At 55.6% G+C, this 23,133-nt stretch overlaps 1 protein-coding gene across 1 annotated transcript; it reads right to left on the bottom strand.

The window, feature by feature from the left end:
- Positions 1 to 782: 782 nt before the first annotated feature.
- Positions 783 to 22,776, bottom strand: LOC122443195 (myosin-7). Its single transcript, XM_043471145.1, has 40 exons — positions 22,671 to 22,776; positions 21,366 to 21,418; positions 20,761 to 20,969; positions 20,362 to 20,505; positions 19,693 to 19,849; positions 19,514 to 19,541; positions 18,626 to 18,734; positions 18,444 to 18,536; positions 18,278 to 18,341; positions 17,758 to 17,856; positions 17,416 to 17,519; positions 16,632 to 16,770; positions 16,412 to 16,530; positions 16,148 to 16,297; positions 15,741 to 15,911; positions 14,839 to 15,148; positions 14,505 to 14,572; positions 14,087 to 14,174; positions 13,348 to 13,465; positions 13,081 to 13,204; positions 12,656 to 12,792; positions 12,157 to 12,412; positions 11,325 to 11,567; positions 11,002 to 11,178; positions 10,032 to 10,177; positions 8,836 to 8,926; positions 7,760 to 8,149; positions 7,414 to 7,540; positions 7,140 to 7,258; positions 5,954 to 6,150; positions 5,203 to 5,386; positions 4,861 to 5,026; positions 4,611 to 4,735; positions 3,745 to 4,053; positions 3,317 to 3,520; positions 3,070 to 3,195; positions 2,703 to 2,978; positions 1,700 to 1,795; positions 1,465 to 1,599; positions 783 to 917 (listed from the first exon to the last, which is right to left on the bottom strand). The coding sequence occupies exons 3-40, from the start codon at positions 20,959 to 20,961 to the stop codon at positions 900 to 902; spliced, it is 5,808 nt and encodes a 1,935-aa protein (XP_043327080.1). The 5' UTR covers positions 20,962 to 20,969; positions 21,366 to 21,418; positions 22,671 to 22,776; the 3' UTR covers positions 783 to 899.
- Positions 22,777 to 23,133: the final 357 nt, after the last annotated feature.

The raw sequence follows: 23,133 nt of genomic DNA, 5'->3' as shown, positions 1-23,133 counted from the left end.
CTTTTCAGCCCTCTGGTGATCCTCCCCAGCCCCTTCCTTCCCCAGGGTCCTGCTCGCTGTGACTCTCCCCAGCCCCTCGTTTGCCTGCCTCCCCTCCAGATGACCTGCTCTAAATGGGCCAAAGAACCTCCATCTTCCAGCAAGGCCAAAAGCTATGGTAGGAAGTAATGAGGGAGAGGAATAGAGTGTCTTGGACCACAGGCCAGGTCCCAGGTGATGGGGAGGTGGGCTGGAGTGCAGTTCTCCTGGTCATGGTGGGAGGTAGTCGGAGACAGTAGAGGCTGTGTCTGGAAGGGGAAGGAGCTATGGATGCTAGTCCTGTGCCCTCTCAGACACTTAGCTCACATGGGGACTGGGGGGTCATTACTTTAAGTGGGTCATGCCTTGGAGGGCACCCTCACACACTAAACTTCCTTCCCGTGGCCCAGCCCAGGTATTGTCAGCAGTGGGGGGCAGTGTGGATCACATCAGGGGCGTAGGTCAACACAGATGGGCTCACGTGCTCTAGGAGAGCTTTAGGGGCATCTCTAAATCTCCTTTAACCCCGAGGGTCTCTAGGCCAGGGAGAGGGCTGACAGGAGAGGTGTCATCTGCTGAGAAGGAGATAATTGGAGAACATGGCAGTGCTGCACCAAGGAAGTTCGGAGCCTCCCAGGCTCCCCAGGGAGGCCTCCTGGGTCTGGCCTCCTCCCCTGGAGCCCCCATCCCCCACCCCGTCCCGTGGTCATGTCCTCGTGTTCCTGTGGCTGCCAGGCTGTGAAGAAGAGTCTAGAGGCAGGATCTCACTTCAAGGAAAATTGCTTTATTCTGCTTCTTCCAAAGGGGCAGCTCTCCAGGCTCCGGGACTGGGAGCTTCGTTGCACCCTCAGGATGGGGCAGACCAAGAAGATGTGGCGCGTCTACTCCTCATTCAAGCCCTTTGGGAAGGAAACACAGTCCACACTAGCTCCGGAGAGGTGGGTGTTGGGCAGGGATGGGTACAAGCAGCAAAGCAGAGGTGGGCACCGAGGTGGGGAGCACCACTGCGTGGCCTGAGGGAGGCCCCAAGGTGGTGGGAGATGGGCCCTAGGGGTCAGTGTGGAGAGGAGGGCTCTGGAGGGAAGGGCCCTGGGGTCAGACGGAGGGACGCTGCCTCAAGGACAAGGTCCTCTGGGACGTACATCTCAGGTGGGAGTTACAAGACTGAAGGTCTAAACCAGGTGGCAGAGAAGCAGAAATAGCTGTTGGGGGAAGTTGGGACACTCTAAATGTGTGTCAGTTAGGGTTTCTGCTGACCACCGTAGGGCTGGGAATCAAAAACCATTCAAAGTGAGAGTGGGAAGAACCTTAAAAATCATGGAGGACTGAGTTACCTCGCCTCTGGGGCTGTGGGGTTTGGCTGCAGGAGTAAGTGAAGGGGAGGAGTCCTGGTGTGAGGGGCTCTGTCTGAGGGGCTGTGGGGTTGCTGCCGTGGGGGGAACCCACCTTGGCGCCGATGTCGCGGCTCTTGGCCCGCAGCTTGTTGACCTGGGACTCGGCGATGTCCGCCCGTTCCTCAGCCTCATCCAGCTCGTGCTGCACCTTGCGGAACTTGGACAGGTTGGTGTTGGCCTGTTCCTCCTGTGGGGGTTCAGGGGATGAGAGGATGAGGTGAGGAGCCAGGGGTTATGAGACTGCCTGGTTCCCTCCTCCAGGCCTGGGCCCCAGCAGGGTCACTTACCGCCTCCTCAGCCTGGCGCTTGTAGGCCTTGACCTTCAGCTGCAGCTTGTCCACCAGGTCCTGCAACCGCAGCAGGTTCTTCCTGTCTTCCTCTGTCTGGGGGTCGTGGGGAAGGAGGCGGGCAGCAGTGAGTATGGCATGGTCTTAGGAAGCAGTATGGCCCCTCCCGCACTCATCGGCTTTACCCTGAAGGTAGTATCCTGACCCAATTCAAGTTTCTGATCCTCACCAAACACTTGAGTTCTCCTTACAATTTCTTATCAAAAACATATGCATACTTTTAATAGTATGTGCCAACAAAGAGTCTAGGGAGCTGATGGGCCTCCTGAAATTGCACACAAAATTATGCATGGGCCTTGTTCTGGAAGTGGGCCCTGGGGGGTTCCTGGGGCCCCACGGAGGATAAACCCAGCATGTGCTGGCAGGAACTCTGGGACTGCAGGCCTGATGGGATTTCCTGGACTGCTGGGAAATGACATAGACTTGATCTAGGTTAAGGACAAGTATGCATAGAGGGATGGTGACTTTCTGGACTGGAACGGAAACAAAATCTAATTGATAGTCTGATTCTGGAAAACACCATGAAAGCTAAAGTCTATGCTTCCCTGAGTAATTGAAAAGTTCTGAGATTCATTCCAATGGCTTTGGTGTATTTTGGTGGTGATGATGCCAGGCTAAGATCTGGCTACATATTTGCTTTCTGGTCATCTGTGCTGGGTGAGCTCTGCTGGAGCTCCGGGTGTGTCCTGAAGGGACAGGTTGATGGTGAATGTTGATTGGGAGCTTGAAGGCCAGAAGGCTCAGAGACTGTCCCCTGAGCCAGCGGCACTTAGGGTAGAACAGGGCCTGGCAGAATAGAAACTGGGTAGCCATAGGCTGTACTCCGGCTCTTTGCCCTCTAAGAGGCTAAGAAAGAACACTTCATCCCTCTGAGGTGGTTGTCACCCTGGCTTCAGACCATGATGCAGAGGGCCCCGTCCGGGAGCAGCTGCTGGGTCCACACCTGGTAGGTGAGCTCCTTGATGCGCCGCTCGCTCTTCCTCATGCCCTTGACCGACTCCGCGTTGCGCTTCTGCTCAGCCTCCAGCTCGTTCTCCAGCTCCCGCACCCGGGCCTCCAGCTTCTGCAGCTGCTTCTTGCCGCCCTTGAGCGCGATCTGCTCCGCCTCGTCCAGCCGGTGCTGCAGGTCCTTGATGGTCTGCTCCATGTTCTTCTTCATGCGCTCCAGGTGCGCGCTGGTGTCCTGCTCCTTCTTTAGCTCCTCCGCCATCATGGCGGCCTGCGCATGGGAGAGAAGTGATACTCGGTCTAAGTCTTCCAGTCCAAGAAAACCCTGGCGTGGAGCACGCAGACCCGGCAGGGGGACTCACATCCGTGATGGCCTTCTTGGCCTTCTCCTCGGCGTTCCTGCACTCCTGCACCGCCTCCTCCACTTCAGTCTGAAGCTGGGACAGGTCTGCCTCCATCTTCTTCTTCTGGTTGATGAGGCTGGTGTTCTGAGGGTTGGGGTGGGCAGAGCAGGAAAAGCAGCACTGAGCATCCACGCCTGCCTCCTGAAACTCATCTGCGGAGTCCTGCCTGTGCTCCCCTCTGGGACTGCCCAAGGGCACTGCTCACCTGGGAGTGGAGCAGCTGCACCCGCTCGCTGGTCTCGATCAGCTCCTGCTCCGCCAGCTTCCGGGACCGCTCCGTCTGCTCCACCACGGCCCGCAGCTCCTCCAGCTCGGCCTGCAGCAGGTTGTTACGCCGCTCCACGATGGCGATGTTCTCCTTCAGGTCGTCGTTGGCACGGACTGCGTCGTCCAGCTGGATCTGGGTGTCCTGTGCATCAAGAGAGATGCATGAGGGAGGGAGCTGGGCTCAACCCATCAGAAGGCTGTTAGCTGAACTGGATGCTGCAGGGAGCCTGTGGTGGTGGCTCGGGCAGGGCCTGTGGGAGGGGTCAGTGATGGTTCAGGGGCAGGAGCGAGCTGGTGCTGTGATGGTGGGATGCCACTGCCCCTCTCTGGATGAGGCGACTTCCTGCTTCCAAAATCACCGTGTACCTTCAGCAAGCTCTGGAGGCTCTTGACTTGCTTCTGGGCCTCGGCAGCCAAGCGGTTGGCATGGCTGAGCTGGATCTCCATCTCGTTGAGGTCGCCCTCCATCTTTTTCTTCACCCGCAGGGCCTCGTTGCGGCTGCGCGTCTCTGCATCCAGGGAGGTCTGCAGCGAGTCCACCACCCGAAGGTGGTTGCGCTTGGCCTGCTCCATCTCCTCGTCCTTCTCTGCCAGCTTCCGCTCCATCTCTGCCTTGATCTGGTTGAACTCCAGCTGGGCCCGGAGGATCTTGCCCTCCTCGTGTTCCAGGGAGGCCTGGAGGGGGTTGGGAAGAGAAGGTCTGAGGCATTCAGGGCACAGGATGGGGCCAGGGGGCTGTCCATGAATCGTGGATACAAAGTCAGTTCAAGAGTGGTATAAGTGGTTCAGTCAAAGAAGCAGGAGGAGGAAGAAGAAAAGAATTTGAAAGGAAAAAAAAGGCCTAAGAGAAGGTGATTCAGGCTTTTATAGAGGAGAGTGAGCTATAAAGACAAAGAGGAAAATGAAGAGAGTGGTGTTGCCAAGGAAACAGAGGCAATCAGGCACAGAATGTAAAAGCTCAAAGAGGGAGGCAGAGGTGAAAAGAGGGGGAGTGAAACAGGAAATCTTGTCTAAGATGTAATAGGTAAAATGTCTGTGTGAAGGCAAGTGAGTGACCGGTTCTTTCGTTCATTCCCCAATATTTATTGAGTGCCTACTAAGTGTCAGGCACTGTCCTAGGCTCTGAGGATGGGCCCGTGAACAAAGGAAAGAGGAGATGAGAACAGGGACCATAGCCTAGCCCTCAGCTTCTTCTCCCGCCCTCTGCACCTCCTCCACTCCGGTGTGCGCACCTCGGCCTCCTCCAGGGCCGACTGCAGCTCCAGCTTCTCGGCCTCCAGCTGCTTGCGGACCTTCTCCAGCTCGTGGATGGTCTTGCCACTGGAGCCCAGCTGCTCAGTCAGGTCGGAGATCTCCTCTGTGGGAGGGGCGGGCAGCTCAGTCGGGGGCTGCCTGCTCCGACGGGGGAAGGCCTGCAGGAGCAGCGGGGCGGCACCACGTGCGGACCCGCCCTGCCCCGCCCCTCCCGGCCTGCGCCCGCACCCTGCAGGTTCTTGTTCTCGCGCTTGAAGGTCTCCAGATGCTCCAGGGACTCCTCGTAGGCGTTCTTGAGCTTGAAGAGCTCGGTGCTGAGGGAGCGCGCCTCCTTCTGCGAGGACTCCAGCTCCGACTGCGACTCCTCGTACTTCTGCTTCCACTCGGCCAGGATCTGCGGGGACCCGACGGACGGACGCGGCTCAAGGGGCAGCCGCAGCCCCGCCTCCGGGACCCAGGTCCCCCTCCTAGGCCCAGCCTCCCCTGGCCTCAGCCTCCTGGGAGGATGTTCCTGACTCCAGCTTGTCCACCTGTTCTGTCCCCTGGCTGCGGCCCCCAGCCCGGGCCCACCTTGTCGAAGTTCCTCTGCTTCTTGTCCAGGGCGGCGGCGGCCGCGTTGGAGCGCTCCACGTCCACCATCAGGTCCTCGATCTCGTTCTGCAGGCGGTGCTTGGTCTTCTCCAGCGAGGAGCACTTGGCGTTGACGGCCTCGACGGCCTCCTCAGCGTCCTGCAGCCGCTGGGCCAGCTTCTTCCTGCCCGTGTTGGTGAGGGCGGGGGAGTAGTGGTGGGAGTGGGTGGGGAAGATGGAGGGTGTGGATTTGGACAAGGGGAAACATGGTGAGTCTTGCGGAAAACAGTCTTTGAAAACTCAGAGGCGTTGTTGGAGAAGCCTGAGGACAGGCCCAGGGGCAGAAAGCAAGGCAGTTGGAGGGTCTGGGGGACAGGGTGTGAAGACCCACAGCACCCAGGGAGCCTTCTGCGAGGCATCCCTCCCACCCTGGGCCAGCCTCTAGGCTTGCAGACTTGGAGGACGCATGCAGTCCCAGCACCCCGCTTCTCACCTGCCATGGCACCCTGCCCCAGGTGGGAGCACTCTGCCCTCAGACAAACCTTTTGTTCGTCTTATATTCGGATGAGAAACATAACGCGAGCAAAAAGCTTTCCTGAGAGGAGAAGGAGGTGGGGCCGGGGCAGGGTCCTCTGCATTGTCAAAACCTAGCTTAGCATCCACCCCCTCAGCCGGCCCCAGTGAGCAGTGGGCTGGGCTGCGGCCTGCTGACACAGGGGCCCCTGCCAGAGGCAGGCTGCCCGGGACTCACTTGGCCTCCTCCAGCTCCTCGGTCCTCTGGATGGCATCTGTCTCGTACTTGGTCCTCCACTGGGCCACCTCTGAGTTGGCCTTGGACAGGACGCGCTGCAGCTCGGCCTTGGCTTCCGTCTCTTCCTCGTACTGCTCCCGCAGCAGGTCACAGTCGTGCCGGGCCGACTGTAGTGCGTGGGCCAGGGCGTTCTTTGCCTGCGAGGGGTGGCACCGAGAGGGGCTCAGCTTGCCCTGTGATGCACTGCTTGTCTCCCCACTCTAATTTCAGCATCCTCCCACAGTCTCACCTGTTTCTAAATCCCTAGTGGACCTGGAACAGTTTACCAAGTACTGTTAACAAAGTCCATACAGTGCCGCACTGTTTACAAAGTGCGTTGTGCCCACCCCCCTCATGCTCCTCACGCAGCAGGCTTTACCATCCTCACCCCCATTTTACAGCGGAGGAGACGGAGGCTCAGAGATATTAGGCAATTTCCCCAAGATCACCAAGCTCTTAAGAGGCGGATTAGGATTTGAGCCCTGACCTTTTTAAAAATTCATATTCTTTCCCCTTTTTAATGAGCCCTGCAAAGTGCTCGAAATAGAATCCAGTTGAGTTTCTTTCTCCAGTTTTCAGATTGCCCTGCAAATCCCAGGACCACTTGTACAGTTCCTGCATCCCATACCTATGCCCAGCCAAGGCCATCACGGCTCTCTAATTTATTTCCTCTCTTCATCTCATTCCCCCCACCCCCACCCCCACCTCTTACTCCATGCCCTCCCGAGATGGCTGCAGAAAGGCAGAGGGCCTCTGAGTGGGAGGTAGAATTAGGAGGCATATGGTAGGGCCTGGGATTCTCAGGGGGCTCAGTGGTAAAGAATCTGCCTGCTAATGCTGGAGACACAAGTTCGATTACTGGGTCTGGAAGATCCCCGAGAGGAGGGAATGGCAACCCATTCCAGTATTCTTGCCTGAAAAATCCAATGGACAGAGGAGCCTGGCGGGCTTCAGTCCATGGTTTTGCAAAGATTGGACTTGACTGAATGTACACACACATACACATACACATGGTAGGGTCTGGGCATTTTCTTTTTGGAAAATGGGAAAATACTGGGTAGACAGCAAGCCTCATTCTTGGGAAAGAAGTGATGTGGATGCAAGGCCAGCCAGTATGCTGGACAAGTGGCCTGACTCTTGGCCTCACCTTAACCTCCTCTTCCAGCTGCCGCTTGAGGTCCTCTAGCTGCTGCGTGTAGGTGAGCTTGCCTCGGGTCAGCTGGGAGATCAGCGCCTCCTTCTCATCCAGCTGCCGGGACAGCTCACCTGGAGAGGCACCGAAGCACACTCAACTCTCAAGGGCCGGTCACTCCTCTCTCCCCCACCCCTCCCCTAACCCTCAGGTCCCATTCTCTGGAGAGATGTGTGCATACCCAAGCCTGGATTGGCTCAGGAACTCAGAAGACAAGAGTAGGGCTCACCATTCTCGGTCTGCAGCTTGGCCCGTTGGCTTGTGAGGTCGTTGACAGAACGCTGGGTCTCCTCAGCCTTGCTTCGGTGCTCATTCATCTGGTCCTCTAGGGTCCTGCACATCTTCTCCAGGTTAGCCTGAGATGGGAAGGAGAGTTATACGGTGTATGCAGGGGGCTGATGGGGTGCGAGCAGTGCAATTAAAGGAGCAGGGAAAGAGGAAGGCATAGAGGAAGAGTCCAAGGACAGGGTAGAAGAAGGAAGCAGGAAACTGAACAAGACAAAGAGAGGAGATGTGGACAGAAAGCAGAGGCAGGTGGAGGGAATTGGAGGAGAGGAGAGGAGAGCCGGGCCCACCTTGGCCTTGATGATCTGCTCCATGTTGGACGTGACGTCGTCCAGCTCCAGCTTGAACTCACTCTTCTCCTTCTCCAGCTTCTGCTTCACGCGCTGCAGGTTGTCGATCTGCTCGCCCAGCTCGGCCACGCTGTCGGCGTGCTTCTTGCGCAGGGCGGCCGCCGTGGCCTCGTGCTGCAGCGTGGCCTCTTCCAGGTCCCGCCTCATCTTCTGGAACTCAGCCTCGCGCTTCTTGTTCATCTCGATCTGCACGGACGTGGCCCCGCCAGCCTCCTCCAGCCGCTCGCTGATCTCCTCCAGCTCCCGGGACAGGTCTGAGCGCAGCTTCTCCACCTTGGCCCGGGCCGTGCGCTCGGCCTCCAGCTCCTCCTCCAGCTCCTCGATGCGTGCCTGGGCGGGACACGGAGGGGGCTCAGACCCAGCCCCTTGGCCCTCTATCGGAGCCCCCTCCCAGGACTCTAGAAGGCTCCTGGCTTGTCAGCTTAGTCCCACCAGGGGACAAGTAGAAATAAAAGGATCACCTCGGTGAGATGGTTTGGATAGTTGAGTTAGCCTGCCTTTGGGCCAAAACATGCTACATTCTCTTTATGGGAAGGAAAGTGGCTGAAGGACAAAGGGACCAGTGTTCCAGGGACAGTTTAGGCAGTTTTGTGGCAAAAATAATTGAAGTTGGAATGAGAGAGTCAGGTTCGTCTGACCGGACAACTAAGACCCAACACAGTGTCCACTCTAGAGGTAAGAACTGAAGTCACAGCCCAGCTGGGCTGAAGGGTCCTGAAAAGCCATGGGGAACAGAGGAGGACATATAGATCCAGAGATTGGCAGTGCGCTCCCCATGGTCACCAGCTAAACAACAGCTGACATAGGAAGCTGGGATTTCTGTCCTCAGACCGGTGAGTGTTTCCAGATCTCTTCCTATGTCATCCTTGGATTAGCCGGCCCTCCTGGAAGTGCTCCATGGGGGATTTGTGATAGCCAGCATCTCCCTTCACAGACACAGAGCCAGTGCCTGTGATGCTGGGCGAGAACAGCCTGGAGGAGCGTCGGGAGCCTGAGGACCAGCCCAGGGGCCTTACCTGAAGCTCTTTGAGCTTCTTCTGCAGCTGACTGCCCAGGGCCTGCTCATCTTCAATCCTCGCATTGAGGGCGTTCAGTTCAAAGTCCTTCCTGTGAGGAAGAAGGGACCGTGAGGCAAGGAAGGCTGATCAGGCTCAAGGAGGGGCTGCCAGTGGTTGGAAATGATAATGAAACAAATGAGGAGCAGGATTTCATGGGAAAAAAAAAACCACAGCTTCCAGGGCTGTTGTAGGGTCCTTGAAAGTGTAACACCTGCTGGAGGATTGAAGTTCAATAGGAATTACAATAGGAAGAGCACTGTAGGTGGAGAGGTGAAGTGACAAGACCTGGGCTCCAAGATGATCCCTTCTTTGGTCTGTAAAATGAGGGCATTGGACTAGATCAACTCAAAGGCACCTTTTAGGTCTGATGGTCTTTAATTCTGTCTCTGTTACTTTGGGCAATTTGGTAACCTTTCTGAGCCTTCCTTTCCTCTTTGGTAAGTGAGGTTAAAGTACCATTCTTAAAAGGTCATTTGAGGATCAGTGGGATCATATATTCATTCATTCAGTAAGTACTGTGCCTGGGGAAGTGTGAAGACTTTCTGGGGAGGCTGTTGATCAGGATGAGTCTCAGAGGCTTTCAGAGTCCTGACCCTAAAGCAACAGAAGATCTTTGATTATCGAATATGTCCCACAGACTCACTCTTTGCCAGGTGTGAAATGTGAATCTACACATTTTGGAAGGTCTTGCAATAAGAATTGGAACCACAAGACCATTGAACAAAGAAGCAGCCAGACCCTGCACTGCTCACGTATGGTGGCTGACTGAATTTCTCTGTGGTCCTCTGGGCTCTCTGTGAAGGACCTGAAAGGACTTTCCTGAGAGGCTTTTGTGTGGAACTTTCCTCTGTGTTAAGCAACTGGTCTCCAAAGAGACTTGTGTATAAAGGGGGCAAGTGCCCAGCAGGAAGAGAGGGCTGGAGGGATCTGGGTTAGACTTTTGCCAGGGAGGCCTGCTGGGCCCTGATGTGCGTGTCTGGGGGAGGAAAGCTTTCTTCCTGGAGGCTCTGCCCACAGTTTTGCACCCCCGTATGGAGGCCGCATGAAGCTGTTGCCTCTGAGGATGGATCTGTTGGGTCAGCTAGTATTGCCATGGGTGGAACAGGCTGCTGGGTGTGGGAGGAGGATGGGTGATGGGGCAGGGAACACGCTACTTTTTGAGCCGCTCATCCAGCTGCTGCTTGTCGTTCTCCAGGTCCATGATGCTCTCCTGGGTCAGCTTCAGGTCACCCTCCAGCTTCCGCTTGGCTCTCTCCAGGTCCATTCTCACCTTTTTCTCCTGCTCCAGGGATCCCTCCAGCTGATGAAGAGAAGGACCAGTGTGACCTGTTAGGCCAAGTATCCTGACTTGATAATTTGGGAACTCATTCTTTTTGGGGTTGCGGGATCCTCAGAGGTGTCAAGACTTGGGAAAACTTCCCCAGAATGGGCCAAATATTGCCAGGGGGCTGTGAGAGAACCTAGCATGAAGGGATGCTCAGTAACTATGATAAATGACTGAATGAATGACTAGGTTAAAATCCCAAAGCTACTTTCATTTAATCTGCATCCTATAAGCACCTACTGGGTTCCAGGCCCCATCCTAGGCACTGTAGACACAAAATTGAATAAAACGAAGTTCCACCTAAAGGCAGCTTCCAGTCTGTGGCTGGGACCAATACTTCAATAATGATAACACAGAGCAATAAAGAATGATTCAGGAGAGATATACGCGAAGGACTACCTATGGGAACAGTGATCACTGAGTGCCAGATCCTGGCTAAAATATTAGAAGTCCAAAGATCCTCAAGGAGGATCTTTGTGAAGATCCCAAGGGAAAATTCCCAAGGAAATTTATTATGTTTTTATGAGATAACCCTCTAAATTCTGTGGTTGAAGACAGACATATAGGCTTGAACCTAAAGTGAAGGAAGGAAGCCCATCTCTACTGTTGATCACATCAGCAAAATGAGATACATAGCTCAGAACTGATCACCCCTCCCCTTGTCTATTCCCCAGTTCCCTTCTAGAAAGGTATCAGGAGAAGAAGCACTCTCTAACCCCACACCCCCAAACACACACACACATGCACGCACAGACACTGATGGACCTGGTATATCTAGGCCCTTGTAACAGTCTACTTACATCGTCCACATGCTGTTCCAGCTTGACCTTGGCCTTGGTCAGGGTGTTGACCTTGTCCTCCTCAGCCTGAAGGTCATCCAGGGCTTGCTGGTGGGCCTCTTGCAGAGCTTTTTTCTCCTTGGTCAGCTTAGCAATGATCTCATCCAGCCCAGCCATCTCCTCTGTCAGGTTCTTCACCTGTTGACCAAGAACCCCATCCGCTTTAGGGCTAAACATCACCAACCCGGAGACATCCATGGAGACCTCCAAGGCCAGGGGCCAGGACCACACTCAGGTCTGGGAATCCTGAGACTCAGTCTGGAGTCAAAGGGAGCCGCCCTCACCTTGTTCTCTGTCGCGTGCTTCTCCTTCTCCACCTTGGCCAGTGTCAGCTCCAGGTCATCAATGTCCCTCTTCAGCTCAGAGCACTCATCTTCCAGCTTGCGCTTCTTGGCAGTGAGCTCAGCGTTCATCTCCTCCTCGTCCTCCAACCTCTCGGTCATCTCCTTCACCTTTGCCTCCAGCTGGATCTTGTTCTTGATCAGCTGGTCACAGCGTTCTTCCGCATCAGCCAGGTTGTCTTGTTCCTGAGGGCAAGGTGCAGAGGGGAAGCTATTCGGTGGATGGGGTAGATGGCAAAAGCTTGGAGGGACAGGCTCCACCTTCACTGTAAGAGGGCAACCCCAGGATCTCCCCAGCTGAGAAGAACCTCAGAAGGATGGGGAGAGGAGGAGTTTTAGGGCAATGTGATAGGAGCACTGGGGAATGAGAGCAGAGAGGAAGGGAACCAGAAGTCTCTTTATCTAGCCCTCTTCCTCTGGTCTCCTCCATCAAAGGGGAGGGAACTGCATTTGTTGATGTCAGCACTTCGCATATTTACAGCCTGGTGAAATGGGCAGCTTTATTCCCTGTCTAGAGATGAGGACATGGAGACCCAGAGATAACACATCATTTGCCCAAAGTCACAGAATTATTAAGCTATGGGTCCAGGTTAAATCCTGATGGAAAACCTGTGTTTTTAAGTTAATCCTTTCTCCCCTTCCCTTTCTTTCTCTTTGGAGGCCTTTGGAAGTGTTGATTCCAGAATTCTCTGCTTATGAGGGCACAGGATGGTGACCCCCAGGTAGGGAGGTGCAGGGTGTGTGGGAGATGTGGGCAGGGGCCTGGGGGTCTTACCGCCTGCACTTGGAGCTGCAGGTCATTCTTTTCCTGCAGTAGGGACACCATCTTCTCCTCCAGCTCCTTGCGCCGAGCCTCTGACTTCTCCAGCGCCTCTTTGAGGCGCCCAAACTCCTCCTTCATGGTGGCTATTTCCTTCTCTGTCTCTGCGCTCTTCAGCAGTGGTTTGATCTTGAAGAAGAGCCTCATCCACGGCCAGTTCTTGACCGCCATGAAGGCCCGAATATTCCACTGGATAATCAGCAGGGAGTCTCTGCAGGGGCGAGCGAGAAGGTCGGTGAGACAGCCTCTTCCCTCCTTCCCGCCCAGAGGCCCTGGCTCCTCCATCCATCCTGTGACAGTGAGGCACCCCCACCCCTGCCACGCCCACCGCTGCTGTTGGTAGCTGTGTTGTGGCCCTTTGTCACTTGAAGGTCTGGGGCGCTCTTTCTCCGTCCACTGCTCTGAGCCAACCTGGGCCTTCGAGGCCTGAGACCCTCCCTTTAACATCTCTCACCTGCGTTCCAGCAGCTTCTTGAACTCCATTCTGGAGAGCACACCTCGGGACTGAGCCTGGATGCGGGTGATGATGCGGCTCAGCCTTTCATCTCGCATCTCCTCCAGCAGCCCCAGCAGGCCCGCCTTGAAGAACACCTGCAGGGAAGTAGTGTGTGGACATGACTGGGACAGGCAGGAGGGGGATGAAGTGGGGCTTATCTTAGGGAGGGTGACAAGGCAGGAAAGAACTGGAGGAAGGAGGTCAGTGGCAACTGGAGCTAGAATGGGGGAGCAGGGCTGTCTGGTCCATGGGGAGGGCTAGCATGTGGTTCAGTAATGCTTGTGAGTATTGGTAAAATGATGGTTGGTAAAAAGAAAGGAGTCATAGAGCAAAAGGACAAGAGAGGTCTCCCTGTAGTCAGTTCGTTCCCTCCTTTTCTTTACCTTGGTGTGGCCGAACTTGTACTGGTTGTGGTCAATGTCCAGGGAGCCCAGCAGCTTCTCTGCCCCTTTCCTGCTGTCAATGAACTGGCCTTCGGGGATGGCCGCTGGGTTCAGGATTCGATACCTGGGAGAGAGGTGCCCCGTGTCACCTATGTTCTGCAGTGATCGGCTCTGCCCACAGAATCCAAGGCCACTCGCAGTTTCCGCGTCCTGCTAAGGCTGCCCAGGCTCCCCCGTCCCCTGGGCCCTGCAGCGCCTGGTACCCACCTCTGCCGGAAGTCCCCGTAGAGGATGCGGTTGGGGAAGCCCTTCCTGCAGATGCGAATGCCCTCCAGCACGCCGTTGCAGCGCAGCTGGTGCATGACCAGGGGGTTGTCTATCACCCCTGCAGCAGGAGGGAAGGGAGAGGAGTGTGTGGGGAGAGCATGGGGCTAAGAGCCGAGGGTTCTGGGTTCTGATCTTGGCTCTGTCATGGACGGGCTTGTAACCTTAGCAAGTCAGTATTTTTTTTTTCTTGCCATAAATTTTGAGAGTAACCAAAAGGCTTTCACAGTCCTTATTTTATAGGGTTTATGCCTATTTTCATAGGTGGTAGCCAGGGCCAATATAGACCATTTTCTAAGCCCTAACAGGTTAAGGGACTTGACCAAGATCACTGAACTGATCAGAGCAGAGCCAGGCACCGGAACCCAGACACCTGAACTCCTCCATCTCCTTATGATTCAGAAAGGGAGAAACAATCCTTACATGTCTCATCAGGGGCTGTAAGGCACTTAGGAGGGAATGTCCATCAAAGTAGTTGCACATTACCCTGAGCTACACATTCTAAATGGAGGGCAGCTCTGGGGCCAAGGTGGGAGGCTGTGTGTGAGCCTCTCTGGGGAATAGGAGGGGAAGAATGTGATCTGGAAATCTCCATGGTGGGAGCTCAAGAGGTGATCTAAAAGACCCTGCCCCTGGGGCAGTACATCTCAGCAGTGGGCTGGGCCTGGCTTCTTGGGCTTACCTGGAGACTTTGTCTCATTGGGGATGATGCACCGCACGAAGTGGGGGTGTGTGGAGCGCAAGTTGGTCATCAGCTTGTTCAGATTCTCCTGTGGCCCAAAACCCAAGAGGGAGAAGTTAAGAAAGTGAAAGAGAAGTAAGAAAGAGAGCAGAGGGGAAGGAAAGGAAAGAGAGAATGCAAGGAGCTGGAGAATGAAGGAGGGCTAGGGGAAGATACGGAGGAGGAAACGGTGGGAGGTGAAAGGGATAAAGAAGCCAGGGGAGATGAGAAAGGAGTAAGAGCCGAGGCCAGCAGATACAGGGGAGAGAAGACAGGGTGCAGAGGGTCAGGAAGGGACTGAGAAGACTGAGTGGGAGGAGTCAGGGCTGAGCCAGGCAGGGGACAAGCAGGGCTGGGGTGGTGCCGATCACACACTCACCCTGTGCAGAGCTGACACGGTCTGAAAGGATGAGCCTTTCTTGGCCTTGCCTTTGCCCTTCTCAATAGCTATGGAAAGGAGAGTCAAGCAAAGGAGACGAGTGGGCATGTGCAGAGTCAGGGCAGCAGGTGAGGAATCCCAACCTCTCTCCACATTTGGTTGCAGGCCATGGTCTTTACTGTGGGTGCTCCAACTTCTCTGCCCAATTCCCTCACTGCATCTGTAAACCCCGGGGCCCAGCCTGACACAGAAGTGGTGGGGGGCTAGCACTTGACCTGCCTCAGAACCACAGTAGAAACCTGCTCTCGGTCCCTGGGTCCCAGTCTCCACTTACGTGAGTCAAACCCAGCATAGTTGGCAAAGAGGTTGCTGAGCATCTTGAGGGAAGACTTCTTGTACAAGTCCACCACTGTCTCGTTGAGCGGGTCTTTGTTTTTCTGCAGCCAGCCTATGATGTTGTAGTCCACCGTGCCGGCATAGTGGATCAGGGAGAAGTGGGCTTCCGGCTTCCCCTTGATGTTGCGCGGCTTCTGGAAGTTGTGGGACTTGCCCAGGTGGTTGTCGTACAGCTTGGCCTTGAAGGTCATGTCGGTGGCCTTGGGGAACATGCACTCCTCCTCCAGGATGGACATGATGCCCATGGGCTGAGTGGGGAGAGGAGAGCGTCACTGAGCCTGCTTCGAGCAGAGGGAGATGGACCCTGCCTGCTCTAGTGTCGATGGAGATGCCCCTTTGCCTGTTAGCTGGTACTTCGGCTCTCAGCAGCTACCTGTTGACTGGCACCTGTTCAAACCTTCCCAAGGTGGTACTTTGATTTCAAAGGGACCTTTGTGAACGTCTGGGAACATGGATGCTATAGGTGCTTTACACCCTACTCCATCGCCCAGATCCCTGAGATGTTGGGGTTGAAAAGAAGTGCTGTCTTATGTTTCCCCACGCCACCCTCAGACTTCCTGCTCCTTGATAGGTAAACCAGAGTCAGTAAACACACAGGTGTGGGAGGCCATCCCTGAAGTGCCCATCCTCTGCATGTCCACTCTCAAGCTTTGGAACTCAGCTCTCCAGGACCACCCTGTCCCGGGTGGCAGGGATAGCACAAGGCTCTGGAAACTAGGGCTCGGGCTTCTTCCGTTAGCTAGATCACGATGCCCAGAAGGGTGGGGTGGCCATTCTTCTGGGGCATTCATGTGTGTGGGGCGTGAATGGAGAGTTCAGGCAGAGAGGCTGAGGCAGCACCTTCTCGATGAGGTCGATGCAGGCCTGCAGGTCCATGCCGAAGTCGATGAACTCCCACTCGATGCCCTCCTTCTTGTACTCCTCCTGCTCCAGCACGAACATGTGGTGGTTGAAGAATTGCTGCAGCTTCTCGTTGGTGAAGTTGATGCACAGCTGCTCGAAGCTGTTGAACTGCAGGGCGGGGATGGGGAGGAGTAGGTCAGGCGGGCAGGGCTGTGTGGCGTCCAGCCTGGCAATGGGTGTGGCTGGCCTCTCTCTGGTCAGGGCAGGGAGGGAGCGCCCCCTGAAGACACATGGCCATCTCCACCCCTGGGGAGCCCACGGCATTCCCCGGGGCTTGGCCAGCGGTGGCTGCCTGTGTGAACCAGTGAGTTCCTATTCTCCCAGACCCTGGGCTCCCCACTCACGTCAAAGATCTCGAAGCCGGCGATGTCCAGGACACCTATGAAGTACTGGCGTGGCTGCCTGGTCTCCAGGGTGGCGTTGATCCGCGTCACCATCCAGTTGAACATCCTCTCATATACGGCCTTGGCCAGCGCCCCAGTGGCATACGCCACCTGGAAGGTAGGGGAGAAACCCACATGAGAGAGTGGTGGGAAGAGTTGATTGCAAAGCTCCCACGGCTGCACCGGGCCAGCACTTCTGCCGTTTAACACCTGAAGATGACCCACCTGCTGGACATTCTGCCCCTTGGTGACGTACTCGTTGCCCACCTTCACCCGAGGATGGCACAGCCCCTTAAGCAGGTCGGCTGAGTTCAGCCCCATGAGGTAGGCGGACTTATCGGCCTCTGGAAGGAAAGGGCAGACGGCAGAGTTGGAAGAGGGACGCCTCCTCCGCAGACGAAGGCTTCATGGCTCCACAGCTGTTCCCCGCACCCCTGACTCCCACCTTCGGTGCCGTCAGGCTCGGCCTGCTCCTCTCGCTGCTTCTGTTTGAACTTCATGTTTCCAAAGTGCATGATGGCGCCCGTCAGCTTGTACATGGAGTTCTTCTCCTCCGTAGTGAAGCCCAGCACATCAAAGGCATTCTGTAGGCAGGACCCATGGTGGTGGACCCCAGAAAAGGGAGTATGGAAGGTAAATGAGACCCCTCTGCAGTTGAGCGAGATCTTATCTCCTGAATCTCTGTGGGTGCTGAGACTCCCATCCCCAGTGGGGAACCCCACAACTAAGCTGGGAAGTATAAGAGCCAGGTGGGTGTGGACTGCCTTGGCCGGGGTATCAGCAGTTAGGCTGTTCTCTGGGGCTGCTCTGGATGACCCACTAATGTTTCCTACTTCTGTCCCTCTTCTAGGCCCTTCCCTTACATCCATGCTTGGGTCTCCCATATGTATCAATACCTGTTCTTCACCTAACAGCCTTCTCTAGCCCCACGGCAGCTGCATGACCACCACCCGCCCCTTTCCCTTAGTAATGCTTTGTTTTTTGGCTTGTCTGTTTCTCTGTCCATGGCTTTCAACCCTCTCTGCTTTGATTGAAAATACCAGTCACTGGCCCACCCTGTCTCATCTCACCTGTATCCCAGCACACTCAGGACACAGGGCACATTCTGGCCCTCAGGAAGGAACAACAGCCAGCCAGGGTCTTAGCTCTATTTCTGGGCCAGTGAACTGGACCCATTTGCCCCTCACCACCAATCCCCTTGCCTCCCAGCTGTGTCCTCACACACTTACATCAGTGGCCATGAGCTCTTCAGCATCATCAATTGAGGCCACAGTAGTCTCTCCTTGGGAGATGAATGCATAGTCATAGGGGTTGTTGGTGATCAGCAGCATGTCTGGGGGGTGGGAGGAGAGACGTTAGAATGGGGGCTCAAACCCCTGGCCCTCTCTGGGGCTATCTGCCATGACACATGACCTGCGAAAGAGCACGTGATAGGGCTTAATGGGGTCCTACATCCCATGGAACTGAATCCAGCCATGTGATAAACCCAGGGCCTGTCAACAAGCAGCTGCAAGTGGAGGGGACCAGGTTGCCATGGAGATAGTTGGTCTCAGTTGGTAGCTGTGACTCACCCAGCAGCTCCGGCTTTTTGTTGGACAGGATTTGGTAGAAAATGTGATAATCTCTCTCTGCTTTCAGCTGGAAAATAACTCTGGATTTTTCCAGAAGGTCTGTGAATAGGAGGGGAGAAGAAAGAGAAGAAGAAAACGTTAGGATTTAAGTATAAGGAAATAGAGAAAAAGGACTGATAAATGTAGAGAACAGGACAGAGGGAAAGGGAGAGACAAGAGAGGGAGAGAGATGCGCCCACAGATGCACAGAGATCACACACAGAGATGGAGATGGGAGACGAAGTCCCAGGAGCAGTGGAAGGTCCCAGAGAAAGACACATAGACATGCAGAGACAGGGATGGAGAAAGACCAGAGGAAGTCTCAGAGGGAGAGGAATATATAGACATAGAGACACAGAGACAGGGAGAGAGGAAGAGAGACGGAGGGGCAGAGCTGGCCAGTGACAGAGAGAGACTGAGACGGAGACAGTTAGAGTGAGGGCGGGGTCAGGATGAGTCCTAGCAGATCTGTGACACTCACAGGTCTCGATGTCTGCAGACGCCAACTTGCCGGTCGCCCCAAAATGGATTCTAATAAATTTCCCCTGGAGACATGGAGAAAAGTGGTGATGAGTTGAGGGAGGGCTCCTGTTTGACACAGCCCTTGACCAGCCCAAATCCCAAGTCCAAAGGCAGGGCCCACTCACAAAGCGGGAGGAGTTGTCATTCCTGACGGTCTTGGCGTTGCCAAAGGCCTCCAGGGCGGGGTTGGCCTGGATGATCTGGTCCTCCAGGGTGCCCTGCGGAGGTCAAGAAGGATGGCAGGTGAGAGGCCTCCTCCTCCTCCTCCCTTTCTGTGATACAGGCCCTTGGAGGACAGTAGGCTTACCTTGCCTGTGGTCTGCTCCTTTTTGCTGCGGTCGCCAATGGCGGCAATGACCGCGAAGTATTGGATGACTCTCTTGGTGTTGACCGTCTTCCCTGCCCCGGATTCTCCGCTGTTGGGACAGTCGGGCTTATTAGGCAGTGAACAAGCATTGTTTGAGACCACAAGCCTCGAGTCAGGAGAGATTGCCTAGCTTTATTTGGCAGGGGGAGCCCTGCAGCAGGAAGCCACCAGATAATATGCATCCCAGCCACACAGCTGTGCTCTGACATACACAGGGTCAAGGGTAGCAACTAGGAAGGATGTGCTAGAAGAAGTGGGTTTGGGCAGGCGGGAGACCTGGGTTCGATCCTTGGGTTGGGAAGATCCCCTAGAGGAGGGTATGGCAACCCACTCCAGTATTCTTGCCTGGAGAATCCCCATGGACAGAGGAGCCTGGTGGGCTACAGTCCATGGGGTTGCAAAGAGTCGTGAACAACTGAGCGACTAAGCACAGCTCAATATGGTCTCGGCTGGGCAAGGTCAATCAGAGGAGATGGGCCCAGGCCATTTTGGAAAAGAATGGGTGGTGCTGGAAGAATGGGGAGGGTTTCTGAAGGGAAAAATGAAGGAAAATGAAGAGGGGAAGAAGACACGGTGTTCCCAGGCTTATGGATAGATGAGTGATGAATCAGAGGGGCATGAGTGAAGGAGATGGGAGAGGAAAAATAAGAGAGGGGTGGGGAGGAGAAAGAAAGGGGAGGAGCAAGGAGAAGGCCAGGGTCAAGGCCAGAGCTGGCATTAGAAGGTGGAGGGAAAGAGAACTGGGAGTCTGTGCATGGGGGCTTTGGGTCCTGACGGGGGCTGGGCTCAAGGAGATTGTGGAAGGGAAGAGGAAGGAGCCACACTCACGTGATCAGGATGGACTGGTTTTCTCTGTCTGTGGGGAGAAGATGGGGAGGACAAGTCAGGAGTTGCACGGGCTGCTTTGTGCTCTCCCCACCCTGCCCCAGCTCCCTGCCTCTCTCCCAGAGGCCTGAACCCCTCGGGAGGAGGGGCCCGCAAGAAACCCTTCGCTTGGGGCCTGTCACCTGTCAGCATGTACTGGTAGGCGTTGTCGGAGATGGAGAAGATGTGGGGCGGCGCCTCACTCCTCTTCTTGCCCCGGTAGGCGGCCACCACCTCGGCATTGTACACCGGCAGCCACTTGTAGGGGTTGATGGTGACGCAGAAGAGGCCCGAGTAGGTCTAGGGGAGGAAAAGAAGTGAGTTGATGAAGTGATGAAGCGGGAGGGGTGGCAGTTTTCGGAGTTAGAGAAAGGTCTTAGGAGAGGGAGAGAAAGGAAATTGTATGAACGCAGTCCATCTGAGCAATCCCAACCCTCGGGTCATTAGAATGACCTGAGGGTGTAGGTGGGCTTCCCAGGTGGCGCTAGTGGTAAAGAATCCACCTGCCAAGCAGGAGACACGACTTTGATTCCTGGGTTGGAAAGATCACCTGGAGAAGGAAATGGCAACCCACTCCAGTATTCTTGCCTGGGAAATCCCATGGACAGAGGACCTTGGTGGGCGACAGCCCTTAGGCTCACAAAGAGTCGGACATGACTGAAGCAGCTTAGCACACACAAAGATGTAAGGATTAGGACAGAGTGAAGTACTGCCTGGGCACAAAGGACAGACACGCTGGGCTCCAGGAAGTGGACATGCTTCTTGGAGCAGGAAGCCACTCGATTCAGAGGGCTGTCCGGGGGTGCACTCACATAGATCATCCAGGAGGCGTAGCGCTCCTTGAGGTTGTACAGCACCGCAGGCTCGTGCAGGAAGGTCAGCATGGCCATGTCCTCGATCTTGTCGAACTTGGGTGGGTTTTGCTGCAACACCTGGTCCTCCTTTACAGTCACTGTCTGCAACAGCCCACGGACAGGGATGGGAGTTAGGCAGGTTATAGGAGAACCATGTTCATGAGAAAAGAATCCAGGGTCCCAGAAAAGATAGACGGGATGTTGGGGATGAGAAGGGCTATTTGGAGAGAGTAGATCCCTACCCAGAGGAAGGGAGAACCAGATCTCTGTGGGGTGCATCCTGGTGGCACCCGCCTCCAGGCACCCCAGGCCTGGGGGGCATCCAGGGTGGCCTCTCACGCTGGCCCCGCCACCCACCTTGCCATGCTCCGTCTCGGCGGTGACTTTGCCACCCTCTCGAGACAAAATCGTGGCCTTGACGAACTCCTCTTTGTCATCAGGCACAAAGACGTCCTTCTTGAGGTCGAAAGGCCTGGTTTGGGCTTCCAGCCGCTCCTTCTCTGACTTGCGCAGATAGGGGGCGGCCTCCCCAAACGCGGCCATCTCCGCGTCCACCATGGCTGCGGCTGCAAAGGGAGGGAGAAGGAGCTGACTGCCCTTCCCTCCACTCTTCTCCCCTGCAGCAGGAGCCCCAGAGCCTAGCACAGTGCTCATGGGTCAGGAGGGGTCACCGAGAGTCCCTCATTCCTTCAGCTCATCTCCTAGCCCTCGCAAATCTATCAGGGCAGAGGCGGAGGCTAACTTGGTCCAGCCTGGGGCCCTCCTAGCGGAGGGCAGAGTGTCCTGGTCTTCTGGGAACAGGAAGCTAACTATACACACTACACACATCTCTGAACCTCTTCACCACCTGACTCCTTCACTAGTCACAGGTAAGAACTCCTGGCCATGCTCCCTAAGGCGAGGCAGAAACTAGAGTTGTGTGTCTTCCCAGATCCCTCCACCCGTTCTTCGGCTCTCCTTACCTTGGCTTCTCGAACGTGCCTTCGAGAGGAAAGGGGCTCAAGGTGGCAGGGGCCTGTAGAGAAGGAAGGTTGGTCAGGGCTGTGTCCCTGCCTCACCCCGGCCCCACCCTTCAGCACCCCTCCACCCCAAGGCCTGAAAAGGGGTGGGCGGTGGTGGTGGGCTTCTCTGGCCCTGCTCTCTCTCTCGCTTTTCCCACCCAGGTTCTTGATGTCACCTCAGTGAGCCCCTCACTCCTCACTCCTGGCCGATGGCCCTGCCCTGGCCTCCCCCATCTAGTGAAGCTTGCCTTTTTGAGCCACCTGACATACAACCAGTGGTCACATGGTTGGGGCATTACAGCCTACAGAGCATTTTCATGCCCGTCCTCCTCCTTAGTCCTCACCCCATTCTACAGAGGAGGAAATCTAGGTTCATGAGCTTGCTTGTCCAAAAACACATCACAGTAAGTGGTGGAGCCGGTACTTGAACCCAAGTCTCATGACTCCGGAGCCAGTTCTCATCCATCCTGTCCCCATTCTATGGTCAGTGGTGGTAGATGTTGTCAAAGAGGAGCCCCCGTGGGCATGTTCTCATAGACACACCCATGGCACAGCTGAATGTGCTCCACAACAGGCATGTGGCAAGCTGTACATTCAGTCTGTGCCTAGCACAGAGACCGTGTCAAGGGCATGAAGACTGGACACCATATTCCCGTGCCCGGGAGCAACTTTTGCAGGGGGCACACATACTCCCACGGGCTTGACTCCCAGCTGCACACACGAGCCATTGTGTGTGTGTGAATGTGGGTAGTTACCCAGTGCAAACCTCACAGAACTAGCTTTTATGCACAAACTTCTTAAATAATTGTTCTCTGCTGTCCTCTTGCCGCTTCCTACATGTCCTTGGGCCTGATCATAAACTCGTCTCCCTGTTGATATTTCTGTGTCTCAGTCAGTGAGGCACATAGCCTCCCTCACCAAACATTCAGACAGACAGACAGACAGACAGACAGACAGACAGACAGACAGACACACACACACACACACACACACACACACACACACACACACACACACACACACACACACACACACCCCCGCTCTGGTCCCACATCCTCAGTCAGACACAGACACCTCCCCCTGTAACACATGAGCCCCCCATTCCCCTGGCATGTACACACACGTCTAGACCTGCCCATGCTTTCTCAGTGACTGGACCTGACACTGTGCATGAAGCCCTGAATGCAGTGTGCTGTTCCTAGAGGAGCCCCTTCTTAAACCTGGGCCCCTTATCCCAGAGGAGGGCCGCCAGCTCCCAGCCCCTACCTGAGAGCAGCAAGGAGAGAAGACTGGAGCGCAGGAGAGAGCTGTGGAGCCGACCTGGACAGGCGGGGGCTGTATATATGGGGAAGCAGGGCGCCCCCACCCCCACCTGCACCCAGTCCCCAGCCGGATTTAGAAAGGACTGTTGTCACTAGAAGCATTTCCCCCAGGCTCCCCCCTCCTTTCCCAAACCGTGCTCCCCTCCCCCCCCTCCAGCTAGGAAACAATTGGAAGTGGTCGTCATTGTTATGGCATGGAGTGAGCAGGGTCTGATTCCAGGGGGCGGGGAGGGCTCCAAGTACAGCCAAAATATCTCCCAGGCCAGGCCTCACATTCCACAGCTGGTGGGAGGGGGAACTGACCACGACCACCATGACCTCAGGCAGGCCCTCCCTGCCCTCTTGGACTACTGCCCTCGCAGCCCCTGCCCCCGGGACCAGCCTGGTCCCTTGCATAGTGTCCTTCC

The sequence above is a fragment of the Cervus canadensis genome, chromosome 6 (genome assembly GCF_019320065.1).
Source record: "Cervus canadensis isolate Bull #8, Minnesota chromosome 6, ASM1932006v1, whole genome shotgun sequence".
Classification (NCBI taxonomy): domain Eukaryota; kingdom Metazoa; phylum Chordata; class Mammalia; order Artiodactyla; family Cervidae; genus Cervus; species Cervus canadensis.
The sequence above is the reverse complement of the archived record's forward strand: the minus strand, read 5'-3'. Positions and strand labels throughout refer to the sequence as shown.

Bases quoted from the DNA above. Each gene is read 5' to 3' on its own strand.
- LOC122443195 (XM_043471145.1), bottom strand. From the start codon at position 20,961: ATGGTGGACGCGGAGATGGCCGCGTTTGGGGAGGCCGCCCCCTATCTG. The intron at 12,413-12,655 runs GTGAGAGATGTT...TCGCCCCTGCAG, and splicing joins AAGAAGCTGCTGGAACGCAG to AGACTCCCTGCTGATTATCC. The intron at 7,259-7,413 runs GTGAGCCCTACT...GTGCCTCTCCAG, and splicing joins CAAGCTGCAGACCGAGAATG to GTGAGCTGTCCCGGCAGCTG.